This window comes from Takifugu flavidus, chromosome 5, assembly GCF_003711565.1.
Source record: "Takifugu flavidus isolate HTHZ2018 chromosome 5, ASM371156v2, whole genome shotgun sequence".
Classification (NCBI taxonomy): Eukaryota; Metazoa; Chordata; class Actinopteri; order Tetraodontiformes; family Tetraodontidae; genus Takifugu; species Takifugu flavidus.
The window spans coordinates 14,613,964-14,632,751 of NC_079524.1; the positions used below are offsets into that span (position 1 = coordinate 14,613,964).

The following is an 18,788-nucleotide window of genomic DNA, read 5'->3' on the forward strand; positions in this document are numbered from 1 at the left end:
TCAGCATTTATCATTTAGCAAATCTTTTGCTCAACATTTACTAAATAATTTCATTATACTGATTGCATGCCGGATTATGCTAATGCTGCATTTATATACACTGTTGCCTGTTAAGTTAGAACATCTTCTTTGTTTTCCTTTTCTCATGTCAAAATATATACATATGTATGTATATAGGTATATAGACACACATGCCTATTCACTTGTATTACTTCATGTTGTTGTTGGTTTGGCTTGTGTCTGTATATTTTTAAAAGTATGACCTAAACAAAAACTTTGAAGACTTTACATTTTCTCAGAATTTAAATCCAGAAAGTACATTAAAGACACGTACATTAAACAATAGAAATTGGCCGTATTGTCTTCAAATCTGCTCTTCCAGTAATCTGCTTCTTCTCATCACCCAGATTTAAGAAGCTTAAGAAAATGTGTTTTTCTCCAGTTGACTGTTCATTGAAAAGATGCACAATCGACTTATTTTTGAAACTTTTATGCAAACATCTCAAATCTGTAGGTTAAAACCACTTTGTGTGTTCACTGCAGGTCCTGACAACGGTCTGAAGCTCCTGGATGATGTTTTCTTGCTTCCACCCCCACCTTTAGGGACAAGAGATAAAGGGAACTAATCCTGTGACTATCAGGGCAGAATTCTTTACCCCCCAGCACACACACACACACACACACACACACACACCACACACACACACCACACACACACACACAGACCCTCCCCCAACAGCTTAAGTCCAACCTGCTGAGTTCACAACAACAAAAAAGTTTAATTAAACAGTCTGTGGGTTGGTGGGGATGGTGGTGGGGGTGGAGAAGGGGAAGGGGTTACTCTGAGTCAATTGAATCTCCAAATTTAAATGGCGCTTCCTGAAGTCTCCTGGGTCACATTGAGTCATTTTAAACTCAGCAAGTGGGCAGCAGATAGTGGAAAGATAGTGGAACACCCCCCCACCCCCCCGACCCTAATTAGGCATACCTGACAGTTAACAGAAAATGATGATGGTTTTTATCCACTGTTTTACTAAGCTAACAGCTAGCCTATATGTTAATTAATAGAGAATTTACAAGATATTTTAGAATTTTAAAAGATTAAAATAGCAGATTTTCTGTCCACCCGTTATGATCATGACTCCCACCCATTCTTGTGTGACCCTCGTTTACAATAGGACCCTAGAACTCTAATAGTTCTGTGTGTGTGTGTGTGTGTGTGTGTGTGTGTGTGTGTGTGTGTGTGTGTGTGTGTGTGTGTGTAGGTGTGAGTTTCAGTCTCAAGCTTCAGTGATGGTGACCAAATAGTGTCTGAGAAGAAACGGTTACTTAAGTAATCAGTCTCTGCTCTAACTTAGGTACTACCTAAGGCCTTTTAACAATTCTTTTCATCCCACTCAGATGGCAGCCATGTATAACAAACTGTATGTCCTACTTCTACCCTCTGATGATATTTGCTTTTGACTGATGTTGACAGATTGTCAGACCTCTGTCATTCCTGCAGAGATCATTATTAAGGACTAAATCTTAAAGACTGAAACCCTCCATGATTCCATGCTAAAAAAAACATCAAATCCTCCATTAACCCTTTCTTTTTCAGACTGGGTGGAAGTATGCACACTCAAATGCACAAGTAATGAAATGGATTTGAACAAATCCAGGAGGGATCAGACTGTTTGCCCTGCAGTCACATATGTACAACAATCAAACTCCACATTCCATAACTGCACCCAGATGTGTCAGCTTAGTTCTGATTGTAATTCAAAGAGAGAAACTGTCTGTAATTCACTCCCTTTTTGTGAATAAAAATTTAGAAGGGGGGATTTCTACTATTTTGTTTCTTCCGGACTTTTGCAGTTTTACCATTTCCATGCGACAGACGGAGAGAAAGAGGAAGTCGGAAAAAACTGTTGAAGCCTGCGTGACTATCTGCTTCAGACGAGAGAGAGAAGTATCAGCAACGCCTGCATTTTATTCCAGCTTTTACAAACAAGGTAAGAAATGAACTTTTCTTGTTAGAAAACAAAAACGATCTTCACAAAAATAACAAAAAATCAAAGTAGCTTGCGTTTTTACACTGAAGTTCATTACTATTTAACACTAAAGGGTTTTACAGTCACAAATGTTGCGAATAATCTCCTTTGTTTTCAATCTCGGATGTTATTTTGAGAAGAGTTTAAGCAGCACTTTCGCCCTCTGACCGCTTCATTTTTACTGTGTTAAATGACCAGGTTGTTCTTGTGCCGCAGGTCTCGTCACAGGTTAAAAATGGCTCAGAGGTGTCTGAAGTGTTTAAAGTTCACCATGTGTGCAGCCAACTTCCTCTGTTTTGTATGTATATCCTTATAATAATAATAATAATAATAATATAATAATAATAATAATGTGTCTTAACATTTGAAGTATAGGATGATTCATGCTTTGACTTTTATTAAACAACAAGTCTAAGTGTGCAGAAATCCTGAAGATAAATATGTCCTAATGTTATAGTTCACAGTCTCAGATAAGGGGGTTCCTCTCTATGGGGGGTGGCTTATTCCATATAAAGTTTAATGTGGTGGGACGTGATGAGCCTTTAGTAACATTTAAACGTGTATGGACACAGAGTTCAGGATCTTGCTCAGGGGAACTTCAGCCTGCAGGGTCCTGAGCCCGTGTCCATGTTGAAATGCAGCTTTGAAGCACTCGTGTTTGCTGAAATGAGCTATTCTATGGTTAGATTTGTGGTGTGGCTGTGCTCGTCCTTGGCATCTGCCTGCTGATGAACTTCAGGATGGCCGTGCTTACCCCCAGCCTTGCCAGCTTCAACATGGCCAACATTCTTCTCGTCAGCGGCATCATCATCACGTGTGTGTCCTTCCTCGGTTTCATGGGGGCTCTGAAGGAAAACCGCTGCCTCCTGCTGACGGTGCACCAACTTTCAGTTTGCTTTCCTTATTTCATGCGACTAAGAAATAACATTAATTTGTTGAATTCGATATGGTTACTGAAAATACAGTCAACATGTTTAGACTAGATTCTTAGCAAAACATGCTGACTCAACAGGTGGGTTAGTTTCTCTTCCAGTTTCCATAAATTTTATCTAGAGTTCAGTCCAGTTTAACTTTATTCATACAGCAACAGTTCAGATGGTCTCAAGGGACTTTACAGACACCCAGAGTCTTATCCCCAAACAGGAGAAACTCACTCTTAACTGGAAAAAGATGAGAGCACGGTCTGGCCCTCCAGCTGTGGGGCTGGCTGGCTGGGTGCGTACTTCAACACGAGTCGACCTAAGCAGAGCTCAGATTAGAACAGCGGCTCTCTGTGCAAACACAGCGGTTAACAAAAGCATCACTTCCTTAAACTCGGCTACAATGTTACCTGACTGTTGTTGTCCTCTTACATATTTTATCAAGAGTATTTTATTCAGTTACAGCTCATGAGTATAACTTTCCTAATTAGATAGCGCAGACTAACCATTAACTACCTGCTTACTAACGTGTAATAGCAGCATTGTAGTGCCATATTATTCATTACAAAGGATTAACTAAGACCCACCTCATGAGGGTCATACTGACCATTAGCAGTAATTAACAGCTTATAGTTGGTGTTCTCTTAGTTAATGATGCAATAAATAGGTCAAAACGGGTGCCCCTTAATGAATTAAAAAGCTTCGATATGTGGTATTTACTTGATACTTGATTGTGAATGTGTTCAAGAAAATGTCATTAATGCAGAATCCGATGCTGATGGTTGGATTGTGGCTGTGATTTCTGGCAGTTTTTCCTGCTCCTGTTTCTCCTGATGCTGATGGAGCTGACCGCGGCGTGTATACTGCTGATAAATGAGTCACAGGTGAGTCCCACACTCACGCATCACCTTTCTTGACGTGCCTTTTCATAACCCGTAACTGTCCCTTCACCAGATTGGTGATAAAGTAAAGGAGGAATTGTTTCGTGATCTTCAGAAGGCAAACTCCACAGAAGGGATGGGCAATTGGGATCTGGTTCAGAATGAGGTGAGACTGAAAGAGTCTGGTTAAAGGTACAAGGGCCCAATTTATCCTGAATGTTCTGTGTTTCAGCTGGGGTGCTGTGGGGTAAATCATTATACAGACTGGGGCACCAATATTCCCAATTCCTGCTGTGTGTCCTCCTGCAACGTGTCTGCTCCATACAAAATGGTAAACACCGTGGTGAAAGTTGCCTCCTTTATCGTCGCTCCACCTAACGCTCCTCTGTCTGCAGGGCTGTTTGGAGGCATTAAAGAATCGGTTTGAGGAAAACTATCTAACCACGGGGATTTCCGTCATCGTGATCTGCATTATTGAGGTAAATCATTTACTTTTTATCGTCACTGCTCACGAGCACAGGTGAGCCATGGACCCGTGATCAACCAGGTAGTTGAGAGGACTGGTTTCTCCCTCGGCTTTTAGTTCAGCCTTCAGCCACCTTTGTGGTTCATGTGATGCCTAATCACTGACCCGCATCCCTCTTGTTCAGACCAAATCCACATAGTTTCAAGGGGTATTGGAGGTGGCCAAACCCTATTTCTTTTTGAGTTAAGGTTCTGGAGTCAGTTGACTCATTTCATAAATATTGTGCATATTAAAGTTTAAAAAAGAAAAACTGTGTAACAAATGTTGGTGTTGGGGCTGACCTGTAACAACTCTTGCTTCTCCACAGGTGTTGGGAATGTGCTTTGCCATGACACTCTTCTGTCACATCAGCAAATCTGGACTGGGATACAAGCTGTAGACACCAACCTGTGTCTTCATTACAAATTGAGCTCTTTATGTAGGACAGATACAGAACAGCAGTCGCATATTCCACAATGTGTTTATTTATATATTTTTTCTTTTCTATCAAAAAAGATGAAAGAAAACCTATGAAAGCTTTTGAGGTCTGTGCATCATTTCTACATATTTAAACAATATTATTCACGGTTGAATGCAATGGCATAAAAACAAGATAAAAGTTTAAAAAGTATTTCTCAAATTGAAGTCAGCTGTTGTTTCTGTGGACAAAGCAGAGTGAGCTTTAACAGCCTCTGGAGACTTTTAATACAATAAATATAATGGTCTTTAAGTCTAAGTCCAAAGAGGAGCAGTGTTTTTAGGTTCAGTGAATGCATCGTTTCACTTCATGAGGGTGTATTTTTTTGTCACCATCTGTACAATTTTACCAAACTCAAGACGTTAACAACTCAAATGTTAAAGTTTAACATCTGCTAAAATAATCCAATAAGTCACCAAAGTATGAAAAAAAAACCAGAGGAAACACTCTCGCCATCAGATGCAAAATCCAAGAATACTTTTTTCAATTCAGAATTTCAAAATAAAAATGAGAAGAACAAATGACACACCAACCTTACTATAAATATTTCGTTTATACCCCCTCATTTTCACATTGTCGCCGATTTAAGAGTTTGCAGTTAGGGTGCGCGCTCACCACATCCTGTTCTACCCCTGTGCTTCAGTCAACCATCAGCTCTTCCTCTTTTCAAACATGCTAGATCTTTTTCCCCTATTCCCTTCTTCTGACTCTTGTTCTCAAAAATCATAACATGACAAAGCCAGAAAAACTGCACAAAAGATGAATTTATTTAAAGAATATAACCTGCATCAATATTTTAAGACAAAAACTAAAAAAAAAAACACATAAAAAGCTAGAATTTCCTTTATATTTTAACACAATTTGTTCTTAAAACATCACACAAAAATAGAAATAAGTACAATTTCTGTAATTAAAAATGTAACTGTACACAGCAGAATTGGATTTATTGCAAACTAAACAGCCCTGACATCTCAAACTTTAAATACACTATAACTCAGCTGTAGATATGAAAAGACAGAGGAAAAACTAGATCCTAGTTTGGTGAAGGGGGTGTCAGGTACATCCTTTGAGGAAAAAGTATTTTTAAAAGTTAATGTTAAAGCTACTGAGCTCCCCATTAACAAACATGGATGCAAAATGCAGTATTTAACCTACATGCCGCATTTTCATACTTCTGTGGCAAAAACACAGGTCAATGCAAGGTCACGTCCCCTCAAAACTAGGAAAACAAACAATCCAACAGTGTGTGAAGTACTGGAGACAAAACCTAATATTCAGCGGTTCACTGACAGTCTGCCAATTATTTATGTGATTAAACCTATCGCTTAATATCTTCATCTCTCAAGTTTCTGAAAAACATCTGAAGGCAAAAAAACAGAAGTGACAAAAAAAGAGGAAGTGTTTAAACCAGCCCCCTACAGTGACTCAGTGAAAGAGATGAGACAGAATGACAGATTTATCTTTTTAAAGACATAACAGCTTGAAGTTTTTCACCGTAATCACTTTTCAGTCAGAATTGAGTAAAGACATAAGTAGAGAGACCACAGATACAGTATTTTTGACAATTCTGTAGAGAACAGAAGTCCAAGGTACATGCAGGAAACGGTAGGGAAATGAACCAAAATAACTGCAATGACAAGCCGCTGCCTGTAGAGGGCAATCAACAACGGTTAGACTGGCTCAAGAAAACACTGCAATCTAAAATTTCCTGTACTGGCAAATAAAGTATTATCCCCCAGAAATAGCAAAGGTATGATGATATATATGGTAGATATCGTTATCCATACTCACCCCTTCACTACAACTCCCTCCTCCTCTACTATGTTGCACCTCCAAGTCCTCAAATTAATTGATTTAAAGTTTAATATATATAAAGAATAAAAATAAAATGTAGACATACGTTGGAAAAAAGGTCACAATAAATGACAGGCCATTGTCCCACAGAATGAGCGCCACAGAGATTGCAGTATATCCCAATGTTGAAGTAGTCCTGAAAAGCCCTTCACATCCCCAATTTCAGGCAAATTAGGAATTTAATAATCATAAAATATGATATACCAACTTGTTCAGCATATATGAGCCTGGTTAGGGATTTTATGTAGGTATTTGTGTGTGTTTTAGATCATTCATTACATTTGCTGTGAGACCCTATTGTGTTTTGTGACGAAAATGAAGAAAATAACTCGCGCTTTAAAATCCCACTGTTGATTAAACAAGTCAAGGTGTGTTTTTAATCAGGAACATCAATTTTACCTGTCTATAGGTAATAAGGTGACAGTGACATCCAATATTACATTTGAAATTGAATTATGGCTCACGCATTTCTTCAGAAGGACAAGATAAATGCCAGTCGAAGCCCTCAACAGGATTAAAGGCAATAAAATCAGAGCCATGTTTGACAACAGTACAGGTTTTAAGTCTACGGATGATTAATCTGGTTAGAGTCAGTAAACCAAAACAGATCCAGATCTCATAAATATCAACTCAGTTTTTAATTATGACTTTGATTTTATACTTTATTTCAAATTCTGAGGGCCATAAAGATCATGTTACTGTTGTTGTCATGTTACCGGTACTTAAGTTCAGGTTTTTCCAGTATATCATCAAGATAACTGTGTGAAGGGATCTGATTGACCAAGAACTCATGGTTTAGCAGTGGAACCGACCATTTACACAACGGAATCCAGAAGGTTCCGAGTTTGAGTCCAATTTCGGACCTCCCTGTGTGGTTTGCATGTCCTTCCTGCGCCTGCACAGGTTTTCTCTGGCTACTCCAGACTGACTCCAACACCCTTGCAAGGCCCACTTAGGAGCTGGAGTGCTGGATGGCAGCTAACAGAAACAGAGAGGATTAAACATTAGCAGCTGCTAGAATGAACCATTAAGACAGAACATTACTAGAATTTATTGATTCCTCATTAGTTCACATCTATTTCCTAATAATTAATGGTGACACTAAAGGACCTTAGGTTGACTGTCAAATAAACACTCTGGAGGCTGCAGCCCAGTTTATGAGAAGAACCACATCAGGGTGTCACCATGTTGTGTTCAGTTTGGTTTGAACTAGGAGGATGGTCTGTGCACACACAGATGGAGACTCTGGTGGATACATATTGAATGAGTTGATTGGTTGCAAGAAGGGATACCAAGATCGAGAACCAACAATGATATTTGAAATCAACGCATGTCTAGCCAGTTTAAGATGGTCATTACAACTGAACTGGGATATTCTTTGTCATCGACCATCTTATATCACAAGAAAAACTAAAGTGAAGTATGTAGCCGTGTTTCATTCATTAAGCTTTTTCATAAAAAACAAACACATGCTGCAATCTCACTCTACTCCCTCAGTGTGATATAATATATATATATATATATATATATATATATATATATATATATATATATATATATATATATATATAAAATCAGACAAAAAGGGACCAATGTGGAATGGGATCACATACCCTGAACCAGGAGCTTCAGTGTGGAATGATTTATGGTGTGTCAGAAAGTGTTGTGAGTATGTTGTGATCGTTCCCGCCAGTAGAGATGTGTGTTGAGTGCTACAGCTCCAGGGGCTGTGAAGGAATCAGCTGGCTGTTTTACAGAGAAGACACTCAGTCTGAAGTCTCTCAGTTGTGCTTTCAACCAGGGTGATGAGACCCTTCTACCCGAAAAGTGCTGCCGTTACAGGGGCAGGAGTCTGGTGGTGTGGAACAGGAGTGGGTTCAGATCTTCTGCATTGACAGCCCGATGAAGTGACGGCTCTGAGCGACTCTGCTCTATTTTTGGCAGGAGGTCTTGAACTTGCTCGATAGCTACCAGGATCTAACAAGGAAAAAGAAGGTAATGTGAACATCTACCTTGGGATTGTATAACCCAACAACCAAATAATTTGTCATCTACCACATATTCAGTCACAATTTATTTTCAAGATGAAGACCAAAGTTGTGTTGGTCATTGTTGTTAACCTACAAGAATCCGCAAATGCGCAGAAACAAATGAAAAGGAGTTTGACACAGTCAGCTGTGCAGATTTTAGCATGTTTCAGCTGTTAATGCTAACAAAGATTAATACATACTTGTATTAATGCAAAGTGGCATGAACATTCTTGGAATTTCAGCATTATTTTCTCATTAAATGTGATCTGATATTCATCTTGTCAAATGTATTGACAAATTTGTCCTGAAAAGGTGGTGTGCGGTGGTGGCTCAGGTGCCAGAACACAGCGCTGCCAAGGTGAACTTAAGCAAGGTACGTAACCCTCAAATGTTTATATAGGGACCTGCGATGAACTGGTGACTCATCCAAGGGTGGACCTGCCTTTGCCCATTGCGTAACCTCCCCATGACCCCAAAAGATGTAAAGCATTTAGGAAGAATGTGTCCTGACCTCTTTTGAGGTCATTAATTAAAAGACATGAAAGACGTGTGATTTTAGACACATCATATTTGTCAATACAAACATACATAACTGATCTAGATAAAAATCAAATGACACTTTATGAAAAATAAACACAGAAAATAATGACATTTCAAAAGGGTTTCAGACTTTTTCTTGCCACTGTACAAGTATCCACACCCTCATCAGCGTCATTTGCAGAAGTGAAATACTGCCCCCTTAAGGCAAATCTGGATAAAGCCCGCGACATGTCTAGATTGTTATCTTAATTTTGTGTAAAGACCAGATTCTCTTGGCCGTGGCACTTGGGTGCTGTACACCTCACCTGTGGAAATAAGGGCCTCTCATCACGTTTGAACTTCAGGCAGTCAACGATGAGCCTTTTCATCGACTTGGGTGATGTACTAAAGATTTTAGTGAGATCTGGAGACAAATAACCGCGTCCAACCATAAAGATGATCTGTGAAAGAAAAGAGGAATTATTTATTTGGATACACACACAATTAAAAATTGCAACTGAAAATTAAAAAAGTAATTAGCTCCCGTGCAGATAAATAAACAGCCGACTGTCCATTTGATAAGTTCCTCCTGACTTTTCTTCCAAGAAATGATCCTAAAAACTAAAATAGACACTTTCTAACACCATCTGTGCATGTGGAAGCTTAAAATCTGCTGGTTTGTTTTAAACTACAACAATTCCTTCACTTGAAGTCCTTAAGTTCCTGTAACTCATGTAAATTCTGTAATTTAGAAACCTCCTGTCATACAAACTCACCTGCTGGAAAGACTGTTGCCGAAAAGGCTTTAGGATTGAGAGATCAAAGATATAGAAAATAGTTCTCTGTGGGAGCGTAAACAACTTTCATTTGATATTTGGTTAAAACTTATTTGATTTTGTGCCATTAGAGCAACATAACCCAGATTCCCTCTAAATGAATTGTACCTGATCTCTGTTGTTGATATTGGAATAGGGCAGGCTTCCTGACATCAGTTCAAACAGAACCACTCCATAAGCATAAACATCAGACTGGAACGTATATGGGTTACTGTCCTGCATTCGGATGACTTCAGGAGCCTAAAAAAATAAAAGTTATACATTTTAAACTAACAAATATATACAGACCTTCAGATGTTTTGGAAAGCTTACCATCCACAGAATGGATCCACTTGGCTGTTCTACCTGTTTGGAGCCACTCCACCGAGATTTCACTGTGGCCAGACCAAAATCTCCAATCTTAACGGTCCAGCCCTCGTGGAGAAAAATATCTAGCAGAGTTCAGGATAATAGACCAGTGAGTTCCTGACGGATGACAAAGGTTGAACTGGACTTGCCGAGCTACAGTGTCCTTCAAACTGTTGTCTTCAACATTCATAAAACAAAAGGATACTGTTTGATTTGAGATCTCGATGGATTATATTCTTCGCATGAAGGTAACTGAAAAACACATGGAAATGATCAAACATCTGTCAAACTGACCATGCAGAAGAAAGAAAATCCAGCTTCAATTGCTGAACTTCCGAAGACGGATGCTGAAACAGCAGATTATCACACAATGGAAACATTTCAGGATCATAAGCAACTATATTGTTGAATCATTCAAAGCAATGAGGGGATAGAGTGAAATGGTGCAAGCCTTACTCCATGCCCTGGGCCGTTTGTCTGGCCACATCGATGCGACGCATTGTGTCAAATTTGGTTTCTGTGACATGCAGATGACGGTAGAGACTGCTACCTTCACACCATTGCGTGATGATGGCAAAGTTGGGCTTTGTCATGTAGCCCATGAACAGCAGAATATTGACGTGGCGAGTTTTCCTGCAAATAACAGGCAAAGCAAGGTTAAAAAAAGACATTTTGTTTTGTTCACCAAGAGCTGCAGCAGTGCTTACCGCAGGACTTGCATTTCGTTTTTGAAAGCCTGCAGCTGCTCAGGCGTCGGCTCAGTCACTTTGAGTATCTTGACTGCTACATCTCCATGCCACTTGCCCTTGAAGACTGTTCCAAATGAACCCGTACCAATCCTCTTCTGAATGGTCACTTCTCTAGGGTGGACCTCCCAGTAGTAACTGGAGTCTCTGTAACCCCCCCGGTGCTGAAACACAGTACAATTGAAATTAGACAGCATTGGTTATTTAGAAAATCCCCAAAGTCTCTGCTGTGAAGGATGGCGACTGTGAAAGAGAGAGAGAGAGAAAAAAAGGTCACGTACAACTTTCTTTTTATCATCAGATGAGGAGGGTTTGCGTTCTTTCTGTTCAGAGGGGGACTTGGGGGGTCGGCGGCCAGGAGAGCCAAACGAAGATGGTGGACTGGTGGAGAGTTTTGGTGATGGCTCAGGACCTAAATTAATAAGCAGTTTTATAAAAAAACAAACAAAAAAACACCATAGTCAATGTATAAATACAATAACTGCAACAGGAGACATTTAACACAAAGAGAACATACCCAATATGTTGTTGAATTTAATTACTTCCTAAAAATGGAAAGAAGCATTAGAAATGCATTTAAATGCATTTTTAAGAAGCCACTTAACAGTTTTGTAAATGCATCAACTGCGGAAAAAGGAAAGGTTTACTTCTGTTCCAACAGCACGGACCTCTATAATGCTGGCACCGGCTGGGCCCACCGTGCTGACCATGTGAACATTGGGAGTGGAGGTAGAACGATGCCTTTGTAAAGACTGACCATCTCCACCTGGCATGGGGAAGTGAAATGCTGGAGTTGGGGAAAGGTCCATCCTGCAACAAGAAAGGTCGTCCCAATATTTATCTGAGGAACATCAACCTAAACTATGCTGCAGTATTGGCAGTATTTGGGCCAGAACTTACCCAGCAGGCTCTGGGGTTAGGTTACTCTGTGATGGCGAATTTTCAGACAAAAGTATCTGTGGGTATTCATCTACACCGACACTGGAATCATAGATGCAAACAAAGCAGCATTAAAAAAAAGACAGACAATCTCTGAATTTTGGCTTTTCATTAGCCGTCAGTGCTAATCATTAAAAATAAAAAAAAATAATTACAGGCAATGTCTGCTCTGTAAATATCAGAAATTTATGTAGAATTAAACTCACAGCAATTTCATTCAAGTGCCCGTCATAGAATCAACTGATTAAATATAAATAAGTATAACTTCTGTGGATTGGAAAATGAGCGATGTGTTGCCGTTTATCATTTTATTATTATTTATCCTTCTGTATTGCGTAACTGGAGGTCACTCTGTGTGAGGTGCAGTTATGATTTATCATAAATATCATTTCATGTGAGCCACACAAACAGGAATTTACTGGCAAATTAAAATATTTAAAAAAAACCCACATATAATTCTTTCCCAGCTCACCGTTTTGCTGTACCCATGTCTAGACACACTGTAGGAACTTTGCTGCTGCAGTGCTGGTGAAATTTGTAGCCACATGTTTGACACCTGAAGCCGTTAAACAAAAACTTGTGGCAGAAATCACAGTAAGCCAGTTTGAAGAATGTTTTCCGAACCTGCACAATCGGAGAGGAAACAACAGGAATACTTCACAAGAGAAAATAAGAAAATAAAGCTCCAAAAGCTGAAGATTCAGTGGTTCCTGACAGGTTCCTGTGACAGTAAAATATGTGCAGATACCGGTATGTGTGACAGCACTTACAAAGTTGTGCATAGTAAGGGGGATATCATCTAGGACTTCGACGAGAAGCTCCTCTCCTACCAGAGGAGTGATATCTGTATCCCAATCTGTCAATCTTTTTCGGCTGCAAAACAGGCAGAGAAGAACAGAGAATCTGAGCCGATACGTCTCAATAAACATGTTTGTTCTCCACTCACAAAAGCAGTTGATTTATTTGTGAACACAATGCCCTGACAGCTTGTTAACAACTGCTTAAATAACAGGACAACTGACAGAAATGACTGTGCGCTTACCCTTCCAGAAGGCGAAATACAGCACAACAATCCTGGTTTAGACCTCTGACTTTAAGAGCTTTATCCAGACTCTCGTGCACGGTCTGTCCTTGGCGGACATTTACCTATAATGGAAAATTGATTGATCAAGAGTGGAGACATTTCTTTGGACAAAAAATGTTTAAAGCAAACACAGTTGTCAACGTTTCAACGTTTATATTACGATGCGCTCTTGACATGTTTTACAATGATGCCTGTTGCAACCTTGCCAGTAAAGAGCATGTTGCAGTTCCTGCTCTGCTGGGGCAGCAGTAATTCAACTACAGACTGGATGCAGGTTATGATGCTCATTTTTGTTGCAGTTCACACTGTTATAGCAGACATGGATGCTGCTGTAGGCAGTGTTCATGGCCTCATTCTTAGGCTGATATGCAGAGATGAGAGAAAAATGTAGCCAGGGCTGCCACCTCCACACAAAGCTCTTTATGGATCCAGATGTGGAACGACTGATGGGTGGAATTACTTTAAATATATCAACAACCTTTAAAGTTTACCCTCACTGCTGATGCGCTCAAAACAACCCCCTTCACCCCCCCCCACACACACACACAACCATTGTAGCCGGAAATGGAAAGTTAGGGTTATTGTTTAACCACTGTATTGACTGAGGTCAAACAACAAAACATCAGGCACATAACAACAGCTAAAGACAACATGTAAAATTGAACTGAAAAGACAAAAGCAGCAACCTTTCCATGCCCATAATGGTTTAGAGGGCCCACTGTGCTGGGGCACTGCCCCAGCTAAAACCAATAGTGGTTACGAATACACATCCTGTTGGGAAAATGGAAGAGATGGCCTATCCACAAGCTACATACTTCAAAAGAAGGCGTCACAGGGAGGAGACACAGGCCAGTGCTCATGGAAGATGAAGAGGGAAAGAACCAGCCTGCTGTCAACTGTGCTGCTTTTTATGTAGGAACAGGAGGATCACGCGTGCAGACCTACAAATATCTTGGGCTGTAGCTGGACAACAGGCTGGACTGGACAAGCAACACGAGGCAGCTGTACAAGAAGACCCAGAGCAGGATGTACTTCCTGAGGAGACTCAGATCCTTCAACATCTGCAGGAAACTCCTCTGGATGTTCTATCAGTCTGTGGTCGCCAGCGTCCTGTCCTACGCTGTGGTGTGCTGGGGGGGGAGTGCGACAAAAGCGGACCTCTCCAGGCTGGAGAAGCTGATCAGGCGGGCCAGCTCGGTGGTGGGGATGAAGCTGAAACCTCTGGCGACAGTGGCAGAGAGGAGAACTATTGACAAGCTGCGGAGCATCATGGACAATGACCGCCACCCTCTGCACACTGTCATCCACAGCCAGAGAAGCCTGATCAGTCAGAGGCTGCGCCTCCCCAAGTTCAGGACCAACAGACTGGGGAACTCATTCATCCCCTGAGCCATCAGGCTGTTCAACTCCTCAAAGGGGGGGAGGAGGGCCAACAGGAGAACTGGAACATTTTTATAGTTTTATATTTATATTCATATTCTATTTTTTAATTTATTCTATTTTATTTCTTATTTTATTATATTTTTATTATCTTTAATAGGTTTAATGGGGTGTAATGGTGGTGGGAAATTTTGTAGATGCTTGTAGATCTTTGGAGATGCTAATTTCCCTGGTGGACACCCCCTAAAGGGATCAATAAAGTACTCTTGAATCTTGAATCACTGCCACAGACCTGCAAACTGACCTCCGGCAGATCACTTGTGTGCATGTTTCTGCCCTAATGATCCTGCAGCTGACTGATGCCCTAGTCCGGGTCTGGGAGATCTCCAAGGACACCATCTGTCATCTCTGGTGGCCAAAATGCTGTAGGTGTGCGTAGAATGTCGTACACAGTCCTGACAAACACTCTGAAGTAACCCGCAGAAGCCTTTGAGCTTTTTTTTTTTATACTGTGGGTTTTTGTACAACTCTGAAACCAGTCTTCAAAGGGTGAATGATGTGAAACTGATCCAATAGGTGTGGGTGGATTTGCACATGATCCTTGAGTGGCTATCACTAACCGACCTGTGTGACAGCAGCATCACTGCAGTCTGGATTCTGCTGGGGTGTTCCTGCACTCACCAGTAACCATAACAGCTTCCATCAACAGGTGACATCACCCAATCACAGCAACACACCAGAGTGAAATATTATACCTGCATTCTTTCACATCCTTTTATTTCAATATTAGAAATAACATTTTTGTTAATGCAATGACTCTTCTTTTGCATTTACTGACAGTCGGCACAGTTGAGCTTAATGTACTAAAAATAGATTTTTGGTTGTATTTTACCATTTTTCATTCATATACTCTAGTGTGAAATTGTCTGTCCTTTGAGGGACAAAATTATTAATTTTTTGATGGTAAAGATAAAATGATTGTCGATTTATTAAGATCCAGTCAGCCCAGACATCTGAATGCATTGGAGTGAAATCAAAATTAAAATCCTCCTGCTGAATGTTTCTCTATGCAGTTACACATGTAGATTGCACAAAACCTGAGAATAGTCAGATCCAGTAACTACTATTGATCTGAAGGTACTTCTCTTGTTCTATGTTGTCCAGCTGTAATAAACATTAGCACACAGAGTAACACAGTTGAATGACTGATAGTGAGGATGTGTGTCGAGATGGCATGATGGCGGCCCCTCTAAAAGTGATCTTTGCAACCAGTGTCTAATTGTGCATCTGGAGTGGTAAATCTAAATTAAATGGAAGTATAGACATCATGTCAGTGTTAGAACTGATGTAAGCTGAACCATTTTTGACATTCCCTGGGTCATACAGACAGTCAGCTCACCACTGTCCTCTGTTTGTTGGGAAGGTAGACTCGGATGGTGCCTCCACCCCGGGGAATGTCCTCTGGACTCGTCTCTCCAGAAGAAGAGTAGGATGTGGTGGAGGACATCGTGACAGGCGAGTGATGACAGGGATGGAGGAATGGAGAGAAAAACCTCAGAAGATCCTCATGAATTCAGATATTCACTGGAGAGATGCACTTTAATGGGAACCTGCAAGACAACAGGAACAGGTTTCAGTCTGGATACTTAGAGACCATTAAAACAATCACCACAGACACCCGGGGCCAATCCCAATCCTCTAACTTCACTAGTATTTTATTTAGTTATTAAATAATTAGCTATTAGAGGTAAATAATTTAGCCACATTTTAAATTTGTACCATAATTGTATTGTAAAATTGTTTATTATAATGAGATAATGGAACTACAGCTAACAATAAGCGATGTTTGATAGCACTTTTGAGTACTCTCCATACCAAGTACAAATGCTCCTACTAGTTTTAATGTAAATATACACATTTTGTTTCAACCTGAGGTGTTTTAGCAAGTTACTACTATAAAACTAACTAGACTTTTCATGAGCAGGATTTTTGGGGCCAATTCACGAGCTTAAATAAACTGATAACCGATCACGTGAGGAAGAAATCTGTCTATTTGAAGAACTTGTGGATTTACTCTGTACCCTTGTGTACTGTTGAGTATCAATAACTATTCTTAAGCGTTTTTGTCCAGTGTTTGACAATTTTGGCCCCAAACCAACTGAGATTAAAAGGTTAAACATCATCGACCTCTAGAGGGAATTCAAGACCGGCCAGAAAAAAGTTCAATTAGGACAAACCAAAACTTGAGACAGAAATAATGGGAGCAACAACTTATCTTACTGTAATTCATTCATATTACTTTTCTCTTACAAGTATAATGCACATTGCACTTCGCTGACATGCTTATTTCTATCAGAAGTATTCAAAATTTTAAAAAAAAAACCTTATTGTCCGTCACACAATGACAGAGCTTAAAAAATAAACATCAGACATAAAAACACATTTAAACCAGAGCACAGACATGAGGACAGTTATTAATTATAGATGATTTAACATCTGAAGCCCTCAAAAGTAAAACTAGACCATTCTAAGGAGCACAACAGCACATGGAATCTATGCAAATGCATTATCATGATTTTAAAAGAAAAGGTAAAATGTAAAACGGTCAACATCGTCCGCTGGCTGTCGCCTGACATGTTGGGCTGCAGCAGACTAAAAAAACATCTCAATCAAGCTTAAACGCAAGACAAGTGTCAGCAGCCTTCGATGTTTCATGGTGTGGTTGTTTTATCAGCCGACAAATGTCTGAGGCAGACTTTGGCACTGGATTACCAGTAAGACAAACATGAAGATGAATGTGCAGGAGCTAAAACGTGAACCCAGCAAAACACACACCAACATGCTCATCAATGCTCAGTAAGAACTGCTGACCTGATCTCTGCATTATTCTGCAGAATGCCTCATTTACAATCCGTATCCATCTACATTTAGATTTCAAATTTGCATCTAAAATGTAAAGTTTATCTACAGCAATTGATTTCCTTCAGTCAAACTAGAGTCAACCATTACATTTAAGTGCAGTTATATTTAAGAAACTCCATAAACAGTAATGATCCACAAACAATGATGAAACCTGCGACTGGAAAAGAAAACCCTGGTGCAGAGAGCAATGAGCAAGAAAACAGGGAATAAAACAGCACATTTTGTTTTAATAGCTAAAATACGGAGCAAAATAGTCTGGTTCCCATTAAAACGGTGTTTCAGTCTATTTTCAAATAAAAGACAAAAAACTCCAAAAGTCGCAGTAAATAGAAGCGATCAATGACGTTCATTCCCGAAAGACCAATAGCTAATATGAGATTTTTGCGTATATTATCGCCAGATCGGCAGGTGAAACTTCTTAACTTTGCGCGATGAAACTAAGCGGAGAAGCCGAATTTGATCTTTGAGTTTCTCCACTTCAGGGCTAACGTCAGGAGCTGGCGTCAGCGTAGCTAGCTTATGTTAGCATAGGACTTTACTTTGCGAGTCGACATTTAAGAGCGGGTAAATATATATACATTAAATATATATATCAAACAGCTATAACAATTTTAACTTAAAACAGAAGATTTGAAAAGGGTGCAGTGGTGCATATCAGGATAGTACGGTAAAAGGAAATAGTCACACTAGTTATCCAAAATATTAGTTAATTCCCCAGAGCTGAGCTATAAGCGGTTTTAGCTAGCCGTTAGCTGGCACATTCAGTGATTGAAGGAGATTCGTTCACTATCTGAAAAACTAGATGTCCTGGAGATTTAATGAAGCCTAGTTTATTGGCGTTAGCCAACTACCGGGGGAGGGGGTGACTTATAAGCCACTTTAGCTACAATACCGTAAAACACACCGTCTTTTAGTGACTCAACTGTAGAGCAACGTAGTTAGCCATTTAACATCTGTCTTCGCACGAGTAGTCGTTCTCCCGCTAACTGCACTAACTTTGGAACCAGGTTAACCACTTACCTTCGGCTGCCATCTTGAATTCTCTCAATCACTAATCGCTTATGTCCAGAAGTTCGAGGAAAGCGGAAAACCTTCCGCGGTGCTTCGTCCTCATTGGACGGTTCTGCCAGCAGCGTCTTCTCATTGGTGGATATTAACCACGTGTGTCTATATTCACCTGAGCTCGTCCTCTTCACGTAAACATCCACATACATATATATTTAACTAATATCGGATTAGAAATTAAAATCTCCATCTGTGAATGTATTTCTCTCATGTACCACTATTATTTACGATTTCTCTGTTAAACAAGT

General features: G+C 40.0%; 2 protein-coding genes across 7 annotated transcripts; one reads left to right on the plus strand and one right to left on the minus strand.

Moving 5' to 3' along the window:
- The first annotated feature begins 1,765 nt into the window (after positions 1-1,765).
- On the plus strand, positions 1,766-4,880 carry zgc:64051 (leukocyte surface antigen CD53). Its single transcript, XM_057034292.1, has 8 exons — positions 1,766-1,994; positions 2,250-2,331; positions 2,720-2,908; positions 3,763-3,837; positions 3,908-4,000; positions 4,067-4,165; positions 4,230-4,313; positions 4,668-4,880. The coding sequence occupies exons 2-8, from the start codon at positions 2,269-2,271 to the stop codon at positions 4,737-4,739; spliced, it is 675 nt and encodes a 224-aa protein (XP_056890272.1). The 5' UTR covers positions 1,766-1,994; positions 2,250-2,268; the 3' UTR covers positions 4,740-4,880.
- Positions 4,881-5,563: 683 nt separating this feature from the next.
- On the minus strand, positions 5,564-18,602 carry araf (A-Raf proto-oncogene, serine/threonine kinase). Of its 6 annotated transcripts, none has more exons than XM_057034237.1 (17): positions 18,496-18,602; positions 15,953-16,163; positions 13,132-13,235; positions 12,860-12,962; positions 12,562-12,713; positions 12,051-12,131; positions 11,798-11,960; positions 11,668-11,695; positions 11,432-11,562; positions 11,112-11,314; positions 10,861-11,037; positions 10,610-10,656; positions 10,369-10,487; positions 10,165-10,296; positions 9,997-10,062; positions 9,547-9,681; positions 5,564-8,648 (listed from the first exon to the last, which is right to left on the minus strand). In XM_057034237.1, the coding sequence occupies exons 2-17, from the start codon at positions 16,058-16,060 to the stop codon at positions 8,508-8,510; spliced, it is 1,890 nt and encodes a 629-aa protein (XP_056890217.1). In that variant the 5' UTR covers positions 16,061-16,163; positions 18,496-18,602; the 3' UTR covers positions 5,564-8,507. The 6 variants fall into 6 exon arrangements, with proteins under 6 accessions (XP_056890217.1, XP_056890218.1, XP_056890219.1 ...); XM_057034238.1 differs by having other exon boundaries at positions 18,399-18,536; XM_057034239.1 differs by having other exon boundaries at positions 11,819-11,960; positions 18,380-18,534.
- Between the last annotated feature and the right edge of the window lie 186 nt (positions 18,603-18,788).

Excerpts from the sequence above, each read along its gene's own strand:
- zgc:64051 (XM_057034292.1), top strand. The coding sequence starts at position 2,269 with ATGGCTCAGAGGTGTCTGAAGTGTTTAAAGTTCACCATGTGTGCAGCC. Across the intron at positions 3,838-3,907 it reads TGCTGATAAATGAGTCACAG|ATTGGTGATAAAGTAAAGGA; the intron begins GTGAGTCCCACA and ends TCCCTTCACCAG. Across the intron at positions 4,001-4,066 it reads GGGATCTGGTTCAGAATGAG|CTGGGGTGCTGTGGGGTAAA; the intron begins GTGAGACTGAAA and ends TCTGTGTTTCAG.
- araf (XM_057034237.1), bottom strand. The coding sequence starts at position 16,060 with ATGTCCTCCACCACATCCTACTCTTCTTCTGGAGAGACGAGTCCAGAG. Across the intron at positions 10,657-10,860 it reads CAAACGGCCCAGGGCATGGA|TTACCTTCATGCGAAGAATA; the intron begins GTAAGGCTTGCA and ends TGTGTTTTTCAG. Across the intron at positions 10,297-10,368 it reads GTGGATCCATTCTGTGGATG|GCTCCTGAAGTCATCCGAAT; the intron begins GTAAGCTTTCCA and ends TTATTTTTTTAG.